The 17,362-nt window shown below is 40.3% G+C and overlaps 1 protein-coding gene across 2 annotated transcripts in view; it reads right to left on the reverse strand.

Annotated features, from left to right (window-relative positions):
- The window catches only part of LOC106590432 (5'-AMP-activated protein kinase subunit gamma-1), a 178,383-nt gene extending 161,928 nt beyond the window's left edge, over positions 1-16,455 (reverse strand). Inside the window, exon 1 of one of the 2 annotated variants that reach the window (XM_014181470.2) lies at positions 15,777-16,455. In XM_014181470.2, coding sequence (XP_014036945.2) covers positions 15,777-15,860 — 84 coding nt within the window. In that variant the 5' untranslated portion in view covers positions 15,861-16,455. Of the gene's footprint in view, positions 1-4,134; positions 4,474-15,776 lie in introns of those variants that run through there. The other variant, XM_014181471.2, reaches the window with a different exon arrangement.
- Between the last annotated feature and the right edge of the window lie 907 nt (positions 16,456-17,362).

Raw genomic sequence — 17,362 nt, forward strand, 5'->3', positions numbered from 1 at the left:
AGCTTTAACTTGGCTAGCCTGGTCCCAGATTTGTTTGTACAGCTTTGTCACGCCAATGACCATAGGAGATGGCATGAAAGCACACACAGATCTGGGACCAGAATAATGATTGACACCTCAAGACAAAAAGAGCAAGGCCATTGATTTCAGCTTCTAACTAGAAACGGTTTATATTTATAAAAATAGTTAATTTACACTGAACAAAAATATAAACACAACATGTAAAGTGTTGGTCCAAGTCATAGACTGTTCTCTCTGCTACCGTACGCCAAGTGGTACCAATGCAACAAGTCTGGGACCAACAGGACCCTGAACAACTTCTACCACCAAGCCATAAGACTGATAAGTAGTTAGTTAAATAGTTAACCAAATAGCTACCCGGACTATCTGCATTGACTCATCACATACACTGCTGCTACTGTTTACGATCTGTCACGTTATTCCTAGTTATATGTACATATCTACCTCAATGACCTCGTACCCTGGCACAGTGACTCTGTACTGGTACCCCTTGTACACTGAACAAAAATATGAACACAACCTGTCGTGATCCCAAGCTCCCAGAAATGTTCCATACACACAAAAGCTTATTTCTCTGAAATGTTGTTCACACATTTCTTTACATCCTTTCAGTGAGCATTTCTCCTTTGCCAAGATAATCCATCCACCTGACAGGTGTGGCATATCAAGAAGATGATTAAACAGCATGATCATTACACAGGTGGACCTTGTGCTGGTGACAATAAAAGGCCACTCTAAAATGTGCAGTTTGGTCACACAACACAATACCATAGATGTCTTAAGTTCAGGGAGCATGCAATTGGATGCAATATCCATCAGAGCTGTTGCCAGATAAATTCATTTTCATTTCTCTACCATAAGCCGTCTCCAACTGTACCGGGCAGATGGCAGACAGTGTGTATGGCATCGTGTGGGCAAGCGGTTTTCTGATGTCAATGTTGTGAACAGAGTGCCCCATGTTGGTGGTGGGGTTATGGTATGGGGAGGCATAAGCTATGGACAGCGAACACAACTGCATACTCACCAGACATGTCACCCATTGAACATGTTTGGGATGCTCTGGATCGACGTGTACAACAGTGTGTTCCAGTACCCACCAATATCCAGAAACTTTTCACAGCCATTGAAGAGGAGTGGGACAACATTCAATCAACAGCCGGATCAAGTCTATGCAAAGGAGATGTGTCGCACAACATGAGGCAAATGGTGGTCACACCAAATACTGACTGGTTTTCTGATCCACGCCCATACAAGGTATCTGTGACCAACAGATGCATATAGTATCTGTATTCCCAGTCATGTGAAATCCATAGATTAGGGCCTAATGAATTTATTTAAATTGACATATTTCCTTATATGAACTGTCACTCAGTAAAATCTTTGAAAGTGTTGCATGTTGTGTTTATATTTTTGTTCAGTCTATACAGTGCATTCGGAAAGTATTCAGACCCCTTCCCTTTCTCCACATTTTGTTACGTTACAACCTCTTCATCAATCTACACACAATACCCCATAATGACAAAGCTATGACTACACAAGTATTCAGACCCTTTGCTATGAGACTCGAAATTGAGCTCGGGGTCATCCTGTTTCCATTGATCATCCTTGAGATGTTTCTACAACTTGATTGGAGTCCACCTGTGATAAATTAAATTGATTGGACATGATTTGGAAAGGCACACAGCTGTCTATATAAGGTCCCACTGTTGACAGTGCATGTCAGAGCACAAACCAAGCCATGAGGTTGAAGGAATTGTCCGTAGAGCTCCGAGACAGGATTGTGTCGAGGAACAGATATGGGGAAGGGTACCAAAACATTTCTGCAGCATTGAAGGTCCCCAAGAACACAGTGGCCTCCATCATTCTTAAATGGAAGAAGTTTGGAACCACCAAGACTCTTAATAGACCTGGCAGCCCGGCCAAACTGAGTAATTGGTGGAGAAGGGCCTTGGTCAGGGAGGTGACCAAGAACCCGATGGTCACTCTGACAAAGCTCCAGAGTTCCTCTGTGGAGATGGGAGAACCTTCCAGAAGGACAACCATATCTGCAGACTCCCCAATCAAGCCTTTATGGTAGTGGCCAGATGGAAGCCACTCCTCAGTAAAAGACAGCCCGCTCTATGTTTTCCTAAAGGCACCTAAAGGACTCTCAGCAACGCTCCCTATCCAACCTGACAGAGCTTGAGAGGATTCAACAAAGTACTGCTTCAACAAAGTACTGAGTAAAGGGTCTGAATACTTCTGTAAATGTGATATTTCCGTTTTTATTTTTAATACATTTGCAAAAATGTCTAAAAACCTGTTTTTGCTTTATTATTATGTGGTATTGTGTGTAGATTAATGAGGGGGGAAAACAATGTAATCAATTTTAGAATACGGCTGTAACAAAACAAAATGTGGAAAAAGTCAAGGGGTCTGAATACTTTCCGAATGCACTGTAGGACTTGAGAAACATTCTTACCACTCAATGGTTAGAATTGTGTCAGGAGAATAAATCTTTCCTAAATACAAATCCCTCCTTGTTGCCGATGACAACTGACTGACAGGTCCAATCTTGAGTGAACCAACCATGTGCACAAATGAAGGCCAGCCCCTTACCCAATCGCATCAATGATGACAGCCACAAATGAATGATGACCTCATAAATCCTACAGATCCTTAGTTTCAGTGACATCACAGCCAAAAAGATGAACTTCAGTGCTAGTGGCTCTCTGGCCACATCCCAAAAGTCTTTAATCATTTCCTACCCTAGTTGGCATGATTCCTTCCTCCACTAATCGGAAAGGGCTAGAAAGAATATAAAAATATGGAATCGACAAGGTACTTTAATCTATTAGTGGTTATTACAGAAAGGATAATGAGGAATTGAATCAATTCAACATATTGGGAAACATCCTCTGTCATCCTACTGTTCACTTCTGTCTCATTCTTACTCCAATCCCCCTCACTCCCTCTCCCCCCCAATCCCCTCTAACCATATATTTTTTTCAAGTATCTCTGCTAAGAAGTCCATCCAAAATTAAACAAATGAAAATGTGTATCACACACACACACACACACAAGGCCACTGTACCATATCTGGAGTGTGTGCATCTTAACCCTAGCCTGATCACAGATCTATTTGTGCTGTCTTGCCAGAGTGGTCCAGGGTCATAAACAGTTTGCAATACAGCCCAAACAGACTAGGGACCAGGCGATCTTAACCACACGACATGCTGTTCCCAGCTGGTCCAGATTGGTTGACCTTGAACTCATTCAAGGTCCCACCTCATCTTTATCTCAAATCTAGAGACAGTGTTTGTCAGTTGAACCGTGATGCCTGTGCCAGACCCCCTCTTGTTGTCTGCGGTCTACAGTACACACTCTTAAAACAGAAATAGGACAGCCCAAGATACAATTCCAAGTTAGACCACTCCGCTGAAGGCCACATGAAATCTGGGAAAGGCTTGAATTGTACACGGTGCACTTAGTTTTCCTAAAAGTCTACACACTGATAATAAATGCATTAACATAGTTCTTAGTCCGGATTTTATTATTTTGCACTTTGTATCACATGCTTATTTAAAAATACCTTCACAATTAAAGGATTGTAGATAATGCAACTTAAACATTTTTTTTTAAATACCCTGGGAATCAGTGTTTTTGTGTTTTCATTCCACTTCTACTAATCAACTACTCACCGTCTTTAACCAAGACATTGATTAGAGAAATGTCATGTAAAATTGACAATGTGCATCAATCAACATTTCTGTAAATATTTTCATCTGTAGACCCTGGGATCAGCTGTGTTACTGGTTTGTTGGAACAAAAGCCTGCACTTAAACCTGCCCTTGTAGGGCAATATTCCCCACCCCTGGTTTACAACATAGTGGGAGAAACAATTATACGTATTGAAATGAATGGAAAATGGGAAATTGCATCATTGGATCCAGCTACTACAGTGGATCCAGCTACTACATATTCTGAGCAAGTAACAAATAGAACCTTGTAACAAATATTCCCCACAGGACTTTGATGTCTCTTCTCATTCCAATCACCATCTCCTCTTTGCATGTCTTCAGTTTAGAACACAAACCCAACTCCAGTCCAACACTCACACACTTTTTAATTTACCTTTACTCCCAAAGTGCAGAACAACCAGCAAAATCCCCTCTGCCGTGCATATGTTTCTGAACCACTGCGTGTTCTTATCTACGTGCAGGCAAGAGGAGAATGACAAGTGGAGAAAAACCTCCTTCCCCCAAGATCGGAGCTCACTTTGACCTTCCTCCTCCAGCCTTGAAAAGCAGAGTCTGGGAAAAAAACCTGCCTTTCGGTATTGAGAGAAAAACCAATCGCCAGTGATGCTAATCTGTTTGAGCTCTAAAAATCACAACTCAAAGTCTAGCTGCCTAAACAGTAGCCTTTCCCTGAGCGCAAGGCTAGTCCAGTGTTGCATAATGAGTACATAGCTATGCTGTAATGAGATAGTCAACAAAAGTGCTGCCTCAAGCGCTTACAAATCCTATTTGATGAACCTCATAGGGGAGAGAGATAAAGAAGGATCTTAGTCCTCCTCACCCCCCCTCCTCCATCAATCCCTGTTCCTCTGTCCTACTCTTCTCTACGGTTGAGTGTAGTTGGATGACTCCGCTAACGGATAACTGGCTAAGGCCCGCAGACTGTACGATTGTAACCGTCTTAATGCCTCAATTTTGCAGTCCCAGACTAATTTTACATTGTGGGCAAATTCTTAGGTCTGCAAACAATTGTCGGACGTCTTGGCTCGTTCAGTGTGACAGGGTCTAGATCTGCCGATGAAGTACCACTACGTGCAGTCGTAGGCTCTGAGAAGGTTTTGCCAGTGGCAGAAATGTTGAGCCTTTATCGTATAGTGTGGCTGTTGTTAAGGCGTCAGCATGCTTCTGTTCAGCTGAACCGAATGAGTGTGCTCACATGCTCCCTTAAAAAAAACTCCGCTTGAAAAACGAGAAAAAAGCAGCAATAGTACTGTTTGTCCATTTTGAAACACCGTAGCCAGTATACATTTCCTCAAAATAGTCAGAATTAATTAAAAATAACTCAAGAAATCTATCATTAATCTTGACATTTTTACTGAGTACATCTTAGTCGCGCAATTTTACATCTAAGATGTTTGGTGCAGTATTTCGAAGACGAAGGGGCGTAGACTTCGGCTCTGAACTTCGGCTTGCCTCTATAAAAATTGCAGTGTGCCCGAACAGCCGAAAAAAACAACTAATTGAAGTCCAAAACTAACAAAAAGTCATCATAATATATGCACAAACTCTTCTGAACTGTTTCGGCTGTGAAGCATGCGGACGCTTTATCGAGCCGATCCCGGCGACTGAACAACAGGAACACGGTGGGCAATGACCCCATGCTTTTTTAATTCAAAATTAAGCTATAGAATTCACACATTATATCATGAAATGTTGGTGCAAGTAATGGGCTATGTCTAGAAAGAAAATAACAAATACACCTCGAATATCAAAATTGCAATGCTGGCATTGAGTAATGGCAATTATGTGGAGGCGCAGATCACATTCAAGCTATGGGGCTTCTATTTGGAGTCAGCGTTTCCATGTTGTGATGTCTCTCTTCAATTTGAGAGTTGAGCTTTTCATTATGAGGAATGCACGGTTACAGAGGTAGGAGGAGCAGTGTCTGTCAATCATCATCAGATTCTTAATGTTCTTTCATGCCACAGATTATCCATTATATTGACCAGATACTCTATTGGCAGCTCTAACAATGAAAATACATGCATTCAAAAATGGAAGGCAATATGGAGGAGGCAAGATCAGGTGGGAGCATTTTAGCCAATGAGACGGCAGATACACGTGTGAACAACAGGCACAACACGTGTCCTACTTATATCAGTCCACTCGTAACAATCTAAGCATAGCGAAACTTCTAGTTGATCAAAAAAGTCACACATAGCAAATAAGCCATTGCATTTTTTGTTAACCAAATTCAACACTCTCATTGACCTCCATACAAAAACTCCTTGCTTGGTGAGCCCCTTGCTTGGTGAAATAAGAAGCCACCTGCTGGAGACGACAGATTTTGGGCCTAGTGACCCCGCTCGCGTCACCTCTTCCTCTCTGGCCATGCTTGATACGCGAAGTCAGGAAGAGGAAGAGGCAAGAATAGTCCCACCTGTTCTTGCCTCCTCCCGACTGCCTTCCATTTTTAAGACATTTATTTTCATTGTTCGAGTTGCCACCTGAGTATCTGGTCAATATAATGGATAATCTGTGGCATGAACGAACAACAACAATTCACAGGCATGACAGTTACTGTAAAATAATGGTCCCACTTGAAACTAAACATGCGTTTTTAATTACGCCTAAGGTTGAGAATAGGGTAAGGCCACATTTGGCTTTATAGGGTTGGGTGATATTTGGGAGACCTCTTCTGAGATATGCTACTCCAAATATCGTGATATCCGATATAATCATTCTGCACCGGTAATGACTAGATCACTCCAAACAGTGCAATTTGTGCTTATTTACTGTAATATTGTCACATTCTCATTAAATAATCTTAGTATGACGAAAAACATAAAGCTTAGTTAATTCATTTAGACTTAATTTTCAACATATTGATACAGCCTAAAGTTGTAAAGTTCAAATAGTAGTCTTGAACATCACGATATATCGTCTTGCACTTCACAATATATTGTCATAGTCAAATATCATGATATTGGATTTAATCATATACAATCAGCCAAACCCTATTTGGTAAATAAGGACCTTTTATATCACCCTTTACAAAGTATGAATGTACTTATGAATCATTTGTGAAACATCTATGTAGGGCTTATGAAGACTTTATGGATGCTTTCATACTGTTTTGGTGGATGAAATCAAAATCGGTCGAGTGCTTTGAAAAACACACAACCCACATTATGTTCATGAGCTGTAGTTATTGAAGGGGAAATGTCTTCATTTAAAATAATTGCTTCAATCCCATTCCATCATTGGTTTCAATTATGCCCCGACTCTATTCTTCTGAGTTCCTATGTTTTTTTTAACGAACCCTTTCATTTGCCAGCCTAGATGGGTCATTCTCCGAGAAAGAGGCTCCTTCTTTGAATACTAACTCACTTGCCAGTTTGGAAGACATTGATAAGAAAAAGCAGACTGTGCTGTGGGCAGTGCATTTTGTCCGTCAAGCCCTTCAAGTTCAAACCGCCACCTTTGTTTATTGTGGGTAAAAGCTATTAATAGACGCCGCTTGTTTAACCTCCAAACAGTTTAAGCTGAACTAACCTCGCCTCGAATTCTTCAAAAGTATTTTAAACCCTTAGTCAATCACACCACACTGTATCAAAGTCCACAGATATTCTATGATGAACCCACTGTTCTGTTTCGGATGTTGTTCTGAGGAAAATTCAAAATCAGGCAGAGACTCCAATGCTCCTCCTATAGTAGCTTTCTCAACACTTGTTCCTCAAGCAGAATTTGTATCATCATCTCAGTGTTTCCATAACTTTGGGCTTTACAACTGTGAAACACTGTGTAGGATGTAGATCTATATCTGAATGTTCTGGAGATTAGCAAATTCAAAGAGCACATTCTGTGGAACAGAAGAATATTACCCTAAGATTTTGACTTGGTTCCAATCTGACATTTTTTATGTAGTCAGAGGATGACCCCTTTCCCCCAAGCCAAACCCCATAGCAAAGAAACAATAATGTCATCACAGATGTATTCTCCAAAATACTGTTTTTGATTAAACACAAGGAAAAGCTGCCATGTGTTATTATCACCCCCATTGACCTTACTTTGACCCTACATGATTTTAACTGGCATACACGCATAAAACTAGATCTATTTTTATGGCAATGCATATTTTATCACTGAAAACCTGAGCATTTGTTGAAAGCAAGACAATTCAGCACTTACTGACCGAGTTTTTGTCAGACAACTAATGTGCAGGTATCCTTTACCCAACAAGCATTAACCAGGCATTGTATAAGACACGGCATTATCGATTATCAAAATGTCTCACCACTGCACTGTATAAAGTATTTATTGAACTAATGTATTACAGCCATCATAAATATATATTTACACACTAGTGAAACGAAAGACATACACATATCTAAATTGGACACATCATTTTTTATTTAACTAGGCAAGTCAGTTAAGGACAAATTCTCATTTACAATGACAGCCTACTCCGGCCAAACCCGGACGACACTGTGCCAATTGTGTGCCCCCTATGGGACTCCCAATCATGGCCGGATGTGATACAGCCTGGATTAAAACCAGGTACTATAGTGACGCATCTTGCACTGAGATGCAGTGCCTTAGACCGCTGTGCCACTCGGGAGCCCATAATATGATACATTGTAACTTTTTTGCCCCAATAGCATCACTGTACCTCATGATGTGTAGTTACATGGGAATCTTTGTCCAGGACAAATGGAACATTCCAACAAGATGCATGTATCTCCATTGGGATTTCAGGTTGAATTCCCCAGGCTAAGTATAAATGGCACAACCTTGACCTTGGTTTGATCCTCTACAACATGAGAACATACAATAATATTTCCCATTACTCAAATAGGCCATAATTGTCTAATCCATAGTTCTCAGTTTCCTCCATATGACATCTTATTTAATTGCATCCTGTAAAGACATGCTATTATCATGCAAGTAACCAATGCATTAATGCTACCTTAACTGACTAAACTACCAATTAGTTGGCAGACCCATAAAAAAAATACATTCAAGCACATTACGTTAATAAGATACCTCAAACTAGAAATGATAGCTCCAAAACACAATGAGAAACTAATATACATGTACGAAATTGCTAACATCTGGAAGAAGAAAAAAAAAACTAGTCCATCTTTCCGTAAAGTCTATCAATACAGACAAACACATTTCCTCTTCCGCACACAGACAGAGGAAGAGGAAGTTGCAGATAAGCCCCCTGCGTCATCTGCCACACATACATACCTCACTGTGTTGGTTATAATGGAACTGACAGGAATACCAGCGGGTATTGAAAAACAAGACCTTGGATTACAAAATAGCCTACAGCCTTTCAGTACAATATATATTCATTATCAATTGTAATTGAACGCCATCCCTCGCTTTGTGAACTTCAGCGGGCGCGTGATTGGTCTGGCGAGAGTCCCTGACCTTCAAATGTCTCTTTACAAAAGGATTCGTCACACACCCCTTTAAAAAAAATACTTTAAAAAAACTAAAGTATTTTGTGCAGTCAAATGTTTTCCAATGCAAATTAACCCAACAACAACACGGAATCAACATCACACCGTTCCAAATGTACACAAGTATTTGCACAGAGGCAGGGCCATAAACACTGCAGCGGCCTATTGTCAAGACACAATACAACAAAAGAGAGGTGATTATTGTCACCATGGTCCATTGTGGACTCATTGTCCATGGGGAGCGTATATGTACGTATACAGCCATGTATCTATTTTTCAACATACTTTTGATATGTACTCTTATACTCTATGACAGAGAATTGTATGATCAGAGAAGTAAATGTGTACATGCATTCATTCTATTAGAACAAGTTTCTTCCTTTCAATAGGATAACGAAAACATGTAAAAAGGAGCAAAAGGTGAAATGCACATCTACATTTTCATCCAGACAAAATGTAAAATGGGAGTCTCCTGAAATTTGCATCCGATTCACATGGCTTGCATTATCAGTCTGTCAATAGTAGCCTAAATATTGACCAACCCAGCATTGGAGATAACCCATGCTCCTACCAAACAACTACTTCACTCCAAAAATACAACAGCACTGTGCAAAGCCTGATCAATACTATTATCATCACAATTAATAAGAAATAGAACCCTTTCTCTGTCTGCTCCTAGCTTAAAAAAATCACCAGCAGCTGAAAACAAAGAGAGTAAACGTTGCCAACATGTTCCATTGTAAGACATGTCACTGCTTCCCCTCCTAACCGAGCCATACCATATCCACCCAGCACAGTCACAAACCACATAAGCATAACCCTGCAAATTAAGAAAACATACCTCAGATATGTTGTAAGCTAAATGTATGTGCCAGTGGTATTTCAAAAATAGCTGTATGGATAAAATACAAATCAGATTACTATCACTAGTTGTAAGGAGGTATGGTGATCCACTGTCTCCTAAGCATGTCTGGTGTCACGTATAAAGCCCATTGCCTAGCATTGCACATGATAGAGAGAGAGGGGAATTCTTTACGCCTACACTATAGAACTGACATAAACCCAAGAGTGACCTTGTCTTTTGTGTCACGCAGGCTTAACGGCATCCGAGTCAATATGAGGCAATCTAACGTAACAGTGAATCACACAAATCAGTGTGTAACTTCTGAAAATCATCACTACTGCATTTGTTTGGTCAACATACTGCACTCCAGTTGGACATTATAAGTAGACCTACACGTATGGAAGAGGGGATACGCAGGCAGACCTATTCAAATTGAGTTTTTTTGTTGTTATTCAACGATAAACACAAAAGGAAACCATTTCCCATGTCTATGAGAACAGGGAAAAGCTTCTTACCGTTTGCACAAATGTAGGGCATTTGTTTTCGTACTTTTATCTTGGCATGTCATAGAAATAGCATGGTGGCACAAAGGAAGATAAGATAGATTCAAATGGTGGGAACATCTATTGTCATCACCAATAATAATCGAGCATCATATTCCTGACCAATGAATTCTGAATTCTATGACTTTTCCGTATCACTACCAGGTGTGACAGTCCTTGGACATCAGGTAAAAACATCACAAGTACCTGTAGAACTCGTCTGAAGGGTATGGAAAAGGTCGGTGATCTGGGGCACATATAGGCCCTGTCCAGAAACAACCTAACAAGAAGAAGAGCTGAAGAATATGGATTAATGCCAAGCTCTCTTCCCTAATCCAATAAAGCCCTCTTCCCCCCATCTAAGTAGCTCTCTAGTGATCTTGGTACACCATTACTATAGTTATTATTTATTCAGGGGAGCCCAATTGAGACCATAGTCTCATTTGCAATGGTGTACTGAGAACAAACAACTCTCAAACATAATTCAATAAATCAATAAAACAGAAAAGAAATGTACCGCAGGATACAGCAATAACACAAATAACCCACCACAATCAACCACAACACTAATAACCCACCACAATCAACCACAACACTAATAACCAACCACAATCAACCACAACACTAATAACCCACCACAATCAACCACAACACTAATAACCAACCACAATCAACCACAACACTAATAACCCACCACAATCAACCACAACACTAATAACCCACCACAATCAACCACAACACTAATAACCCACCACAATCAACCACAACACTAATAACCCACCACAATCAACCACAACACTAATAACCAACCACAATCAACCACAACACTAATAACCAACCACAATCAACCACAACACTAATAACCCACCACAATCAACCACAACACTAATAACCAACCACAATCAACCACAACACTAATAACCAACCACAATCAACCACAACACTAATAACCCACCACAATCAACCACAACACTAATAACCCACCACAATCAACCACAACACTAATAACCAACCACAATCAACCACAACACTAATAACCAACCACAATCAACCACAACACTAATAACCCACCACAATCAACCACAACACTAATAACCCACCACAATCAACCACAACACTAATAACCCACCACAATACTAATAACTAGAGGTCGACTGATTATGATTTTTCAACGCCAATACCGATACTGATTATTGGAGGACCAAAAACCCCCGATACCGATTAATCGGCCAATTTTTTACTTAAAAAAAAAAATGTAATAATGACAATTACAACAATACTGAATGAACACTTATTTTAACTTAATATAATACATCAATAAAATCAATTTAGCCTCCAAAAAATTATGAAACATGTTCAATTTGGTTTAAATAATGCAAAACAATGTGTTGGAGAAGATAGTAAAAGTGCAATATGTGCCATGTTTAAGTTCCTTGCTCAGAACATGAGAACATATGAAAGCTGGTGGTTCCTTTTAACATTAGTCTTCAATATTCCCAAGTAAGTTTTAGGTTGTAGTTATTATAGGAATTATAGGACTATTTCTCTCTATACGATTTGTATTTCATATACCTTTGACTATTGGATGTTCTTATAGGCACTTTAGTATTGCCAGTGTAACAGTATAGCTTCCGTCCCTCTCCTCGCTCCTGCCTGGGCTCGAACCAGGAAGACATCGACAACAGTCACCCTCGAAGCAGCGTTACCCATGTAGAGGAAGGGAAACAACTACTCCAAGTCTCAGAGCGAGTGACGTTTGAAACGCTATTTGCGCGCACCCCGCTAACTAGCTAGTCATTTCACATCGGTTACACCAGCCTCATCTTGGGAGTTGAACAGCGCAATGCTTGAACAGCGCAATGCTTGAAGCATTGCGAAGAGCTGCTGGCAAAACGCACGAAAGTGCTGTTTGAATGAATGCTTACGAGCATGCTGGTGCCTACCACCGCTCAGTCAGACTGCTCTATCAAATATCAAATCATAGACTTAATTATAATATAATAAACACACAGAAATACAAGCCTTAGGTCATTAATATGGTAGAATCCGGAAACTATCATCTCGAAAACAAAACGTTTATTCTTTCAGTGAAATACGGAACCGTTCCATATTTTATCTAACGGGTGGCATCCCTAAGTCTAAATATTCCTGTTACATTGCACAACCTTCAATGTTATGTCATAATTACGTAAAATTCTGGCAAATTGGTTCGCAACGAGCCAGGCGGCCCAAACTGTTGCATATACCCTGACTCTGCGTGCAATGAACGCAAGAGAAGTGACACAATTTCACCTGGTTAATATTGCCTGCTAACCTGGATTTCTTTTAGCTAAATATGCAGGTTTAAAAATATATACTTCTGTGTATTGATTTTAAGAAAGGCATTGATGTTTATGGTTAGGTACAGTCGTGCAACGATTGTGATTTTTTTGCAAATGCGCTTTTGTTAAATCATCCCCCATTTGGCGAAGTTGGCTGTCTTTGTTAGGAAGAAATAGTCTTCACACAGTTCGCAACGAGCCAGGCGGCCCAAAATGTTGCATATACCCTGACTCTGTTGCAAGACACATTTTCCCTAGTTAAAAGAAATTCATGTTAGCAGGCAATATTAACTAAATATGAAGGTTTAAAAATATATACTTGTGTATTGATTTTAAGAAAGACATTGATGTTTATGGTTAGGTACACGTTGGAGCAATGACAGTCCTTTTTTGCGAATGCGCACCGCATCGATTATATGCAACGCAGGACAGGCTAGATAACCTAGTAATATCATCAACCATGTGTAGTTAACTAGTGATTATGATTGATTGATTGATTGTTTTTTATAAGATAAGTTTAATGATAGCTAGCAACTTACCTTGGCTTCTTACTGCATTCGCATAACAGGCAGGCTCCTCGTGGAGTGCAATGTAAAGCAGGTGGTTAGAGCGTTGGACTAGTTAACCGTAAGGTTGCAAGATTGAATCTCAGAGCTGACAAGGTAAAAATCTGTCGTTCTGCGCCTGAACAGGGCAGTTAACCCACTGTTCCTAGGCCGTCATTGAAAATAAGAATGTGTTCTTAACTGACTTGCCTAGTTAAATAAAAGGTGTAAAAATAAATAAATAAATACATTTTTAAAATCGGCAAATCGGTGTCCAAAAATACCGATTACCGATTGTTATGAAAACTTGAAATCGGCCCTAATTAATCGGCCATTCCGATTAATCGGTCAACCTCTACTAATAACCCACCACAATCAACCATAACACTAATAAACCACCACAATCAACCACAACAATAATAACCCACCACAATCAACCATAACACTAATAACCCACCACAATCAACCACAACAATAATAACCCACCACAATCACCCACAACAATAATAACCCACCACAATCACCCACAACACTAATAAACCACCACAATCAACCACAACACTAATAAACCACCACAATCAACCATAACACTAATAACCAACCACAATCAACCACAACAATAATAAACCACCACAATCAACCATAACACTAATAACCCACCACAATCAACCACAACAATAATAAACCACCACAATCAACCACAACAATAATAAACCACCACAATAAACCACAACACTAATAACCCACCACAATCAACCACAACACTAATAAACCACCACAATCACCCACAACACTAATAAACCACCACAATCACCCACAACACTAATAAACCACCACAATCACCCACAACACTTGCAAACCTCAGTGAATTCATCCCTCATCCGTGTTCTAAACTGACCTATTGGCACCAGGGGTTCAAGATGTAAGAGTTTTGTAAATTATTCTAAACATGGGGCGTGTTCAAGTTGAAGGCTGATTTCCTTAGGTTGGTAGAGACACGAAGGACCTCAAGAGTTAACCAACCCTGTGAGCGGGTTTGGTGCCCGTATTTTTCTACTTTAATAGAGAAGTGAGATACGTTGGAAGCTTGTGCAGCAGAGCTTTGTATACAAAATGTAGAGATGAAGTGATCTACTGTACATTAATTACACTGTAGTTCTACAAGGACAACCATTTCAGATCACAGAGAAGCAGGCCACAAGGGCAGAAAGAGTAGAGCCTTGTCAATTTGGAATCAGGTCCTTCTGCTCTTTTGCTCCAAAAATAAAACACCATCTTGTTGAGGGAGTGCAGATGGATGCCCAGCAGGTCATTGGTTATAAACTGTCTGTGACCACTTCCTTTATAACACATTGTGAGCTTGGAGATCCATGAGGAAGGGCCCTAAATCACAGAATGTTCCATGATGTGAATTTGCCTTAACATCAGCATCACTGATTTGAAGGTCATCCCTCTTCTCAAGGGCTGGGATTTTGCATAACAGCAATATCACTGACAATAATGACAGCATACATCTCCACATAAGTAAATGTATGTGTCTGTGTGTGCACATGAATATGTGAGTAATGATATCGATTGCCTATTAGTATTCACATCATGAGGCATGATCCCTAGTATCTCTACTAACTATTGTCACCGGTCACATCAGCAGTAAACGTGTAATTACAGGATATATGTGCAGTGCTTTTGGTCTAGCTGATATCATACTGACAAGGAATGACTCACGATGACCTCAAACTGAATACAGATGTTACATTCTCTCTCCCTACAGCCGAAGAGGAAGCTCTGAAAATACTACTACCGAGTTATGTCACGATGGCTATACATTTAATATTATTATTATAATGGTCCTGAAAATATATTATTATAATGTCTCTGAAAAGAAACAAAGGCTTTGTGCATGCTGTAAAATGTAAATTTCTTGTCATGGACTTAACATAAATTGAATATGGTTCATAAAATGTAACCTACACTCAGCATGAAGAAGACAGGAATCTCAACGCAAACAATTGGGCTAACCCCATAAATATGGAGACAACTAAGCATGTGTGTTGTGTTACTCTATTTTCTGCATGGCGTATGCAACAGATTCCGAGCCAGGCATTCTTTACCGCGGATATATTGTATACACATTCAAAAGAAACACTATGGAGAACAAAAAAATGTTGCAACAGTATCTTTCACTGAAGGAAACACATACCACAACCCCGCCCACGTGTAGGCTACAAGCCCAACTTCAGAGCAGAGCGAACATAAATAGTAAATAGGCTATCATTTCGCCCCAATTAATATGTCTGAAGGCAAAAAACTTACGGGCATGTTCAATCGAAGCGTCCTCTTCTTTCTAGGTGTCTTCTTCACATCTCTCTTCTTGGAGTCATTTGCCGTGCTTCCCATATTTTTCTAGAATTCTCTAAACAACTGGACTCATTCAATCGTTTTTTAAAAGCGTTACTTTGGCTACTCTCGTGCTAGATAGACTGGCAACAGTGGAAGTGTGGTAAACGATACCAAAACAATCACTGCAAAAACATTATTCGGATTCTGACAGATGTCCTTATGGCATTAATGTGCTCCTCCACTCAACTCGTGTGTTGATGAAAGTTATCGGCTTGAGATCGGATATACCAGACCTGACAAAAAAATACACCGCGCAGAATGCGATTCACTTGGCATAAAATGTAGCCAAACCTTCCCTTCTGGGTGGCTTATTACACGCGCTGATATTTCAAACGACAACAAACTGCAAGAGTAAATCCACAATTGAAACAAGGGCGATCGTATTATCATGCAAATACGGACGTTCCCAGAAAGGATTTGATGGGTTCACGCTTCAGAGTGGAGAGACAAGTACGCATGCACGTTGGTTGGCCAGTGGCCACTTGTACCAGCTCGGGCTCATCGTGGGACCAGTGCCAGTGGGTGCGTCAAGCTTTGCGCGCAGCTCCGAATTGTCACATGGCTGTGTTTACGTTGTGGCAGCAGCATGAGGAAGCGACTGACCTATAATTGAGTAAAAGTGTAAGTATTCTATTTTCTTGACGTACACCATCATATTCACCAGCTAATAAGCTTTAGACTGATTCTGTTCACAATCCTTCTACAATGGCCAACATATGGCGGCCCTACAGTTCACTCTCAAGATCTGCAGTCATCATCATAATCAAAGTCCCAGGTCTCTCCGATCTGGCCACCTTGTGGTCTTAATGGAATACTACACTTGATATATTTTTTTTACCCCTTTTTCTCCCCAATTTCGTGGTATCCAATTTGGAATACATGGGGCCCATATCAACAGTAGAAAGTGGCTTCTTCTCCTTGTCACATCTTCCTCATCTTAACTGGTTTGGTCGGACAGGCCTGTTCGAAACTCAAACTCAATTCATGAATAGGAATGAGTTATCAGGAATTCATTTAGCTTTCACCTGTTTTCAGATCAGTTTAGTTGAAGGAAAGGATAAAAATAAATGTAATATTGAGATCCACCCATTGTTGAATTTATACCTAGAGTGATTTGTGATTTAATAACAGGCAACTTAAAAATATTCGAGCTAAATATGAGACACATTACAATTCCCACAAAGTGGGTTAAACCTATTGGCATGATGCATATGATGTTTGCCATTCACACCAGCAACCCAGGTTCGCTACATTGGTGTCAGAAGTGGGTTGGTGACCATTTGGCCAATGGAACGCACGGCCCGGGATGTGTGAGGGGGCTGAATAGTTGACACACAGGGATGTGGCTTAATGTTTGGAGTGAGCAGTGTAGGGATCCTCACTCTATGAGCCCAATAACAATTGGCGCGATGCGTAGGGTGTTTGCCTTTCACACCAGCAACCTGGGTTCGCTTCCCCGCCATTCCACAATATTATAGCCTGAAGATTGCATGAAGATA

This window comes from Salmo salar, chromosome ssa29 (genome assembly GCF_905237065.1).
Source record: "Salmo salar chromosome ssa29, Ssal_v3.1, whole genome shotgun sequence".
Classification (NCBI taxonomy): Eukaryota; Metazoa; Chordata; class Actinopteri; order Salmoniformes; family Salmonidae; genus Salmo; species Salmo salar.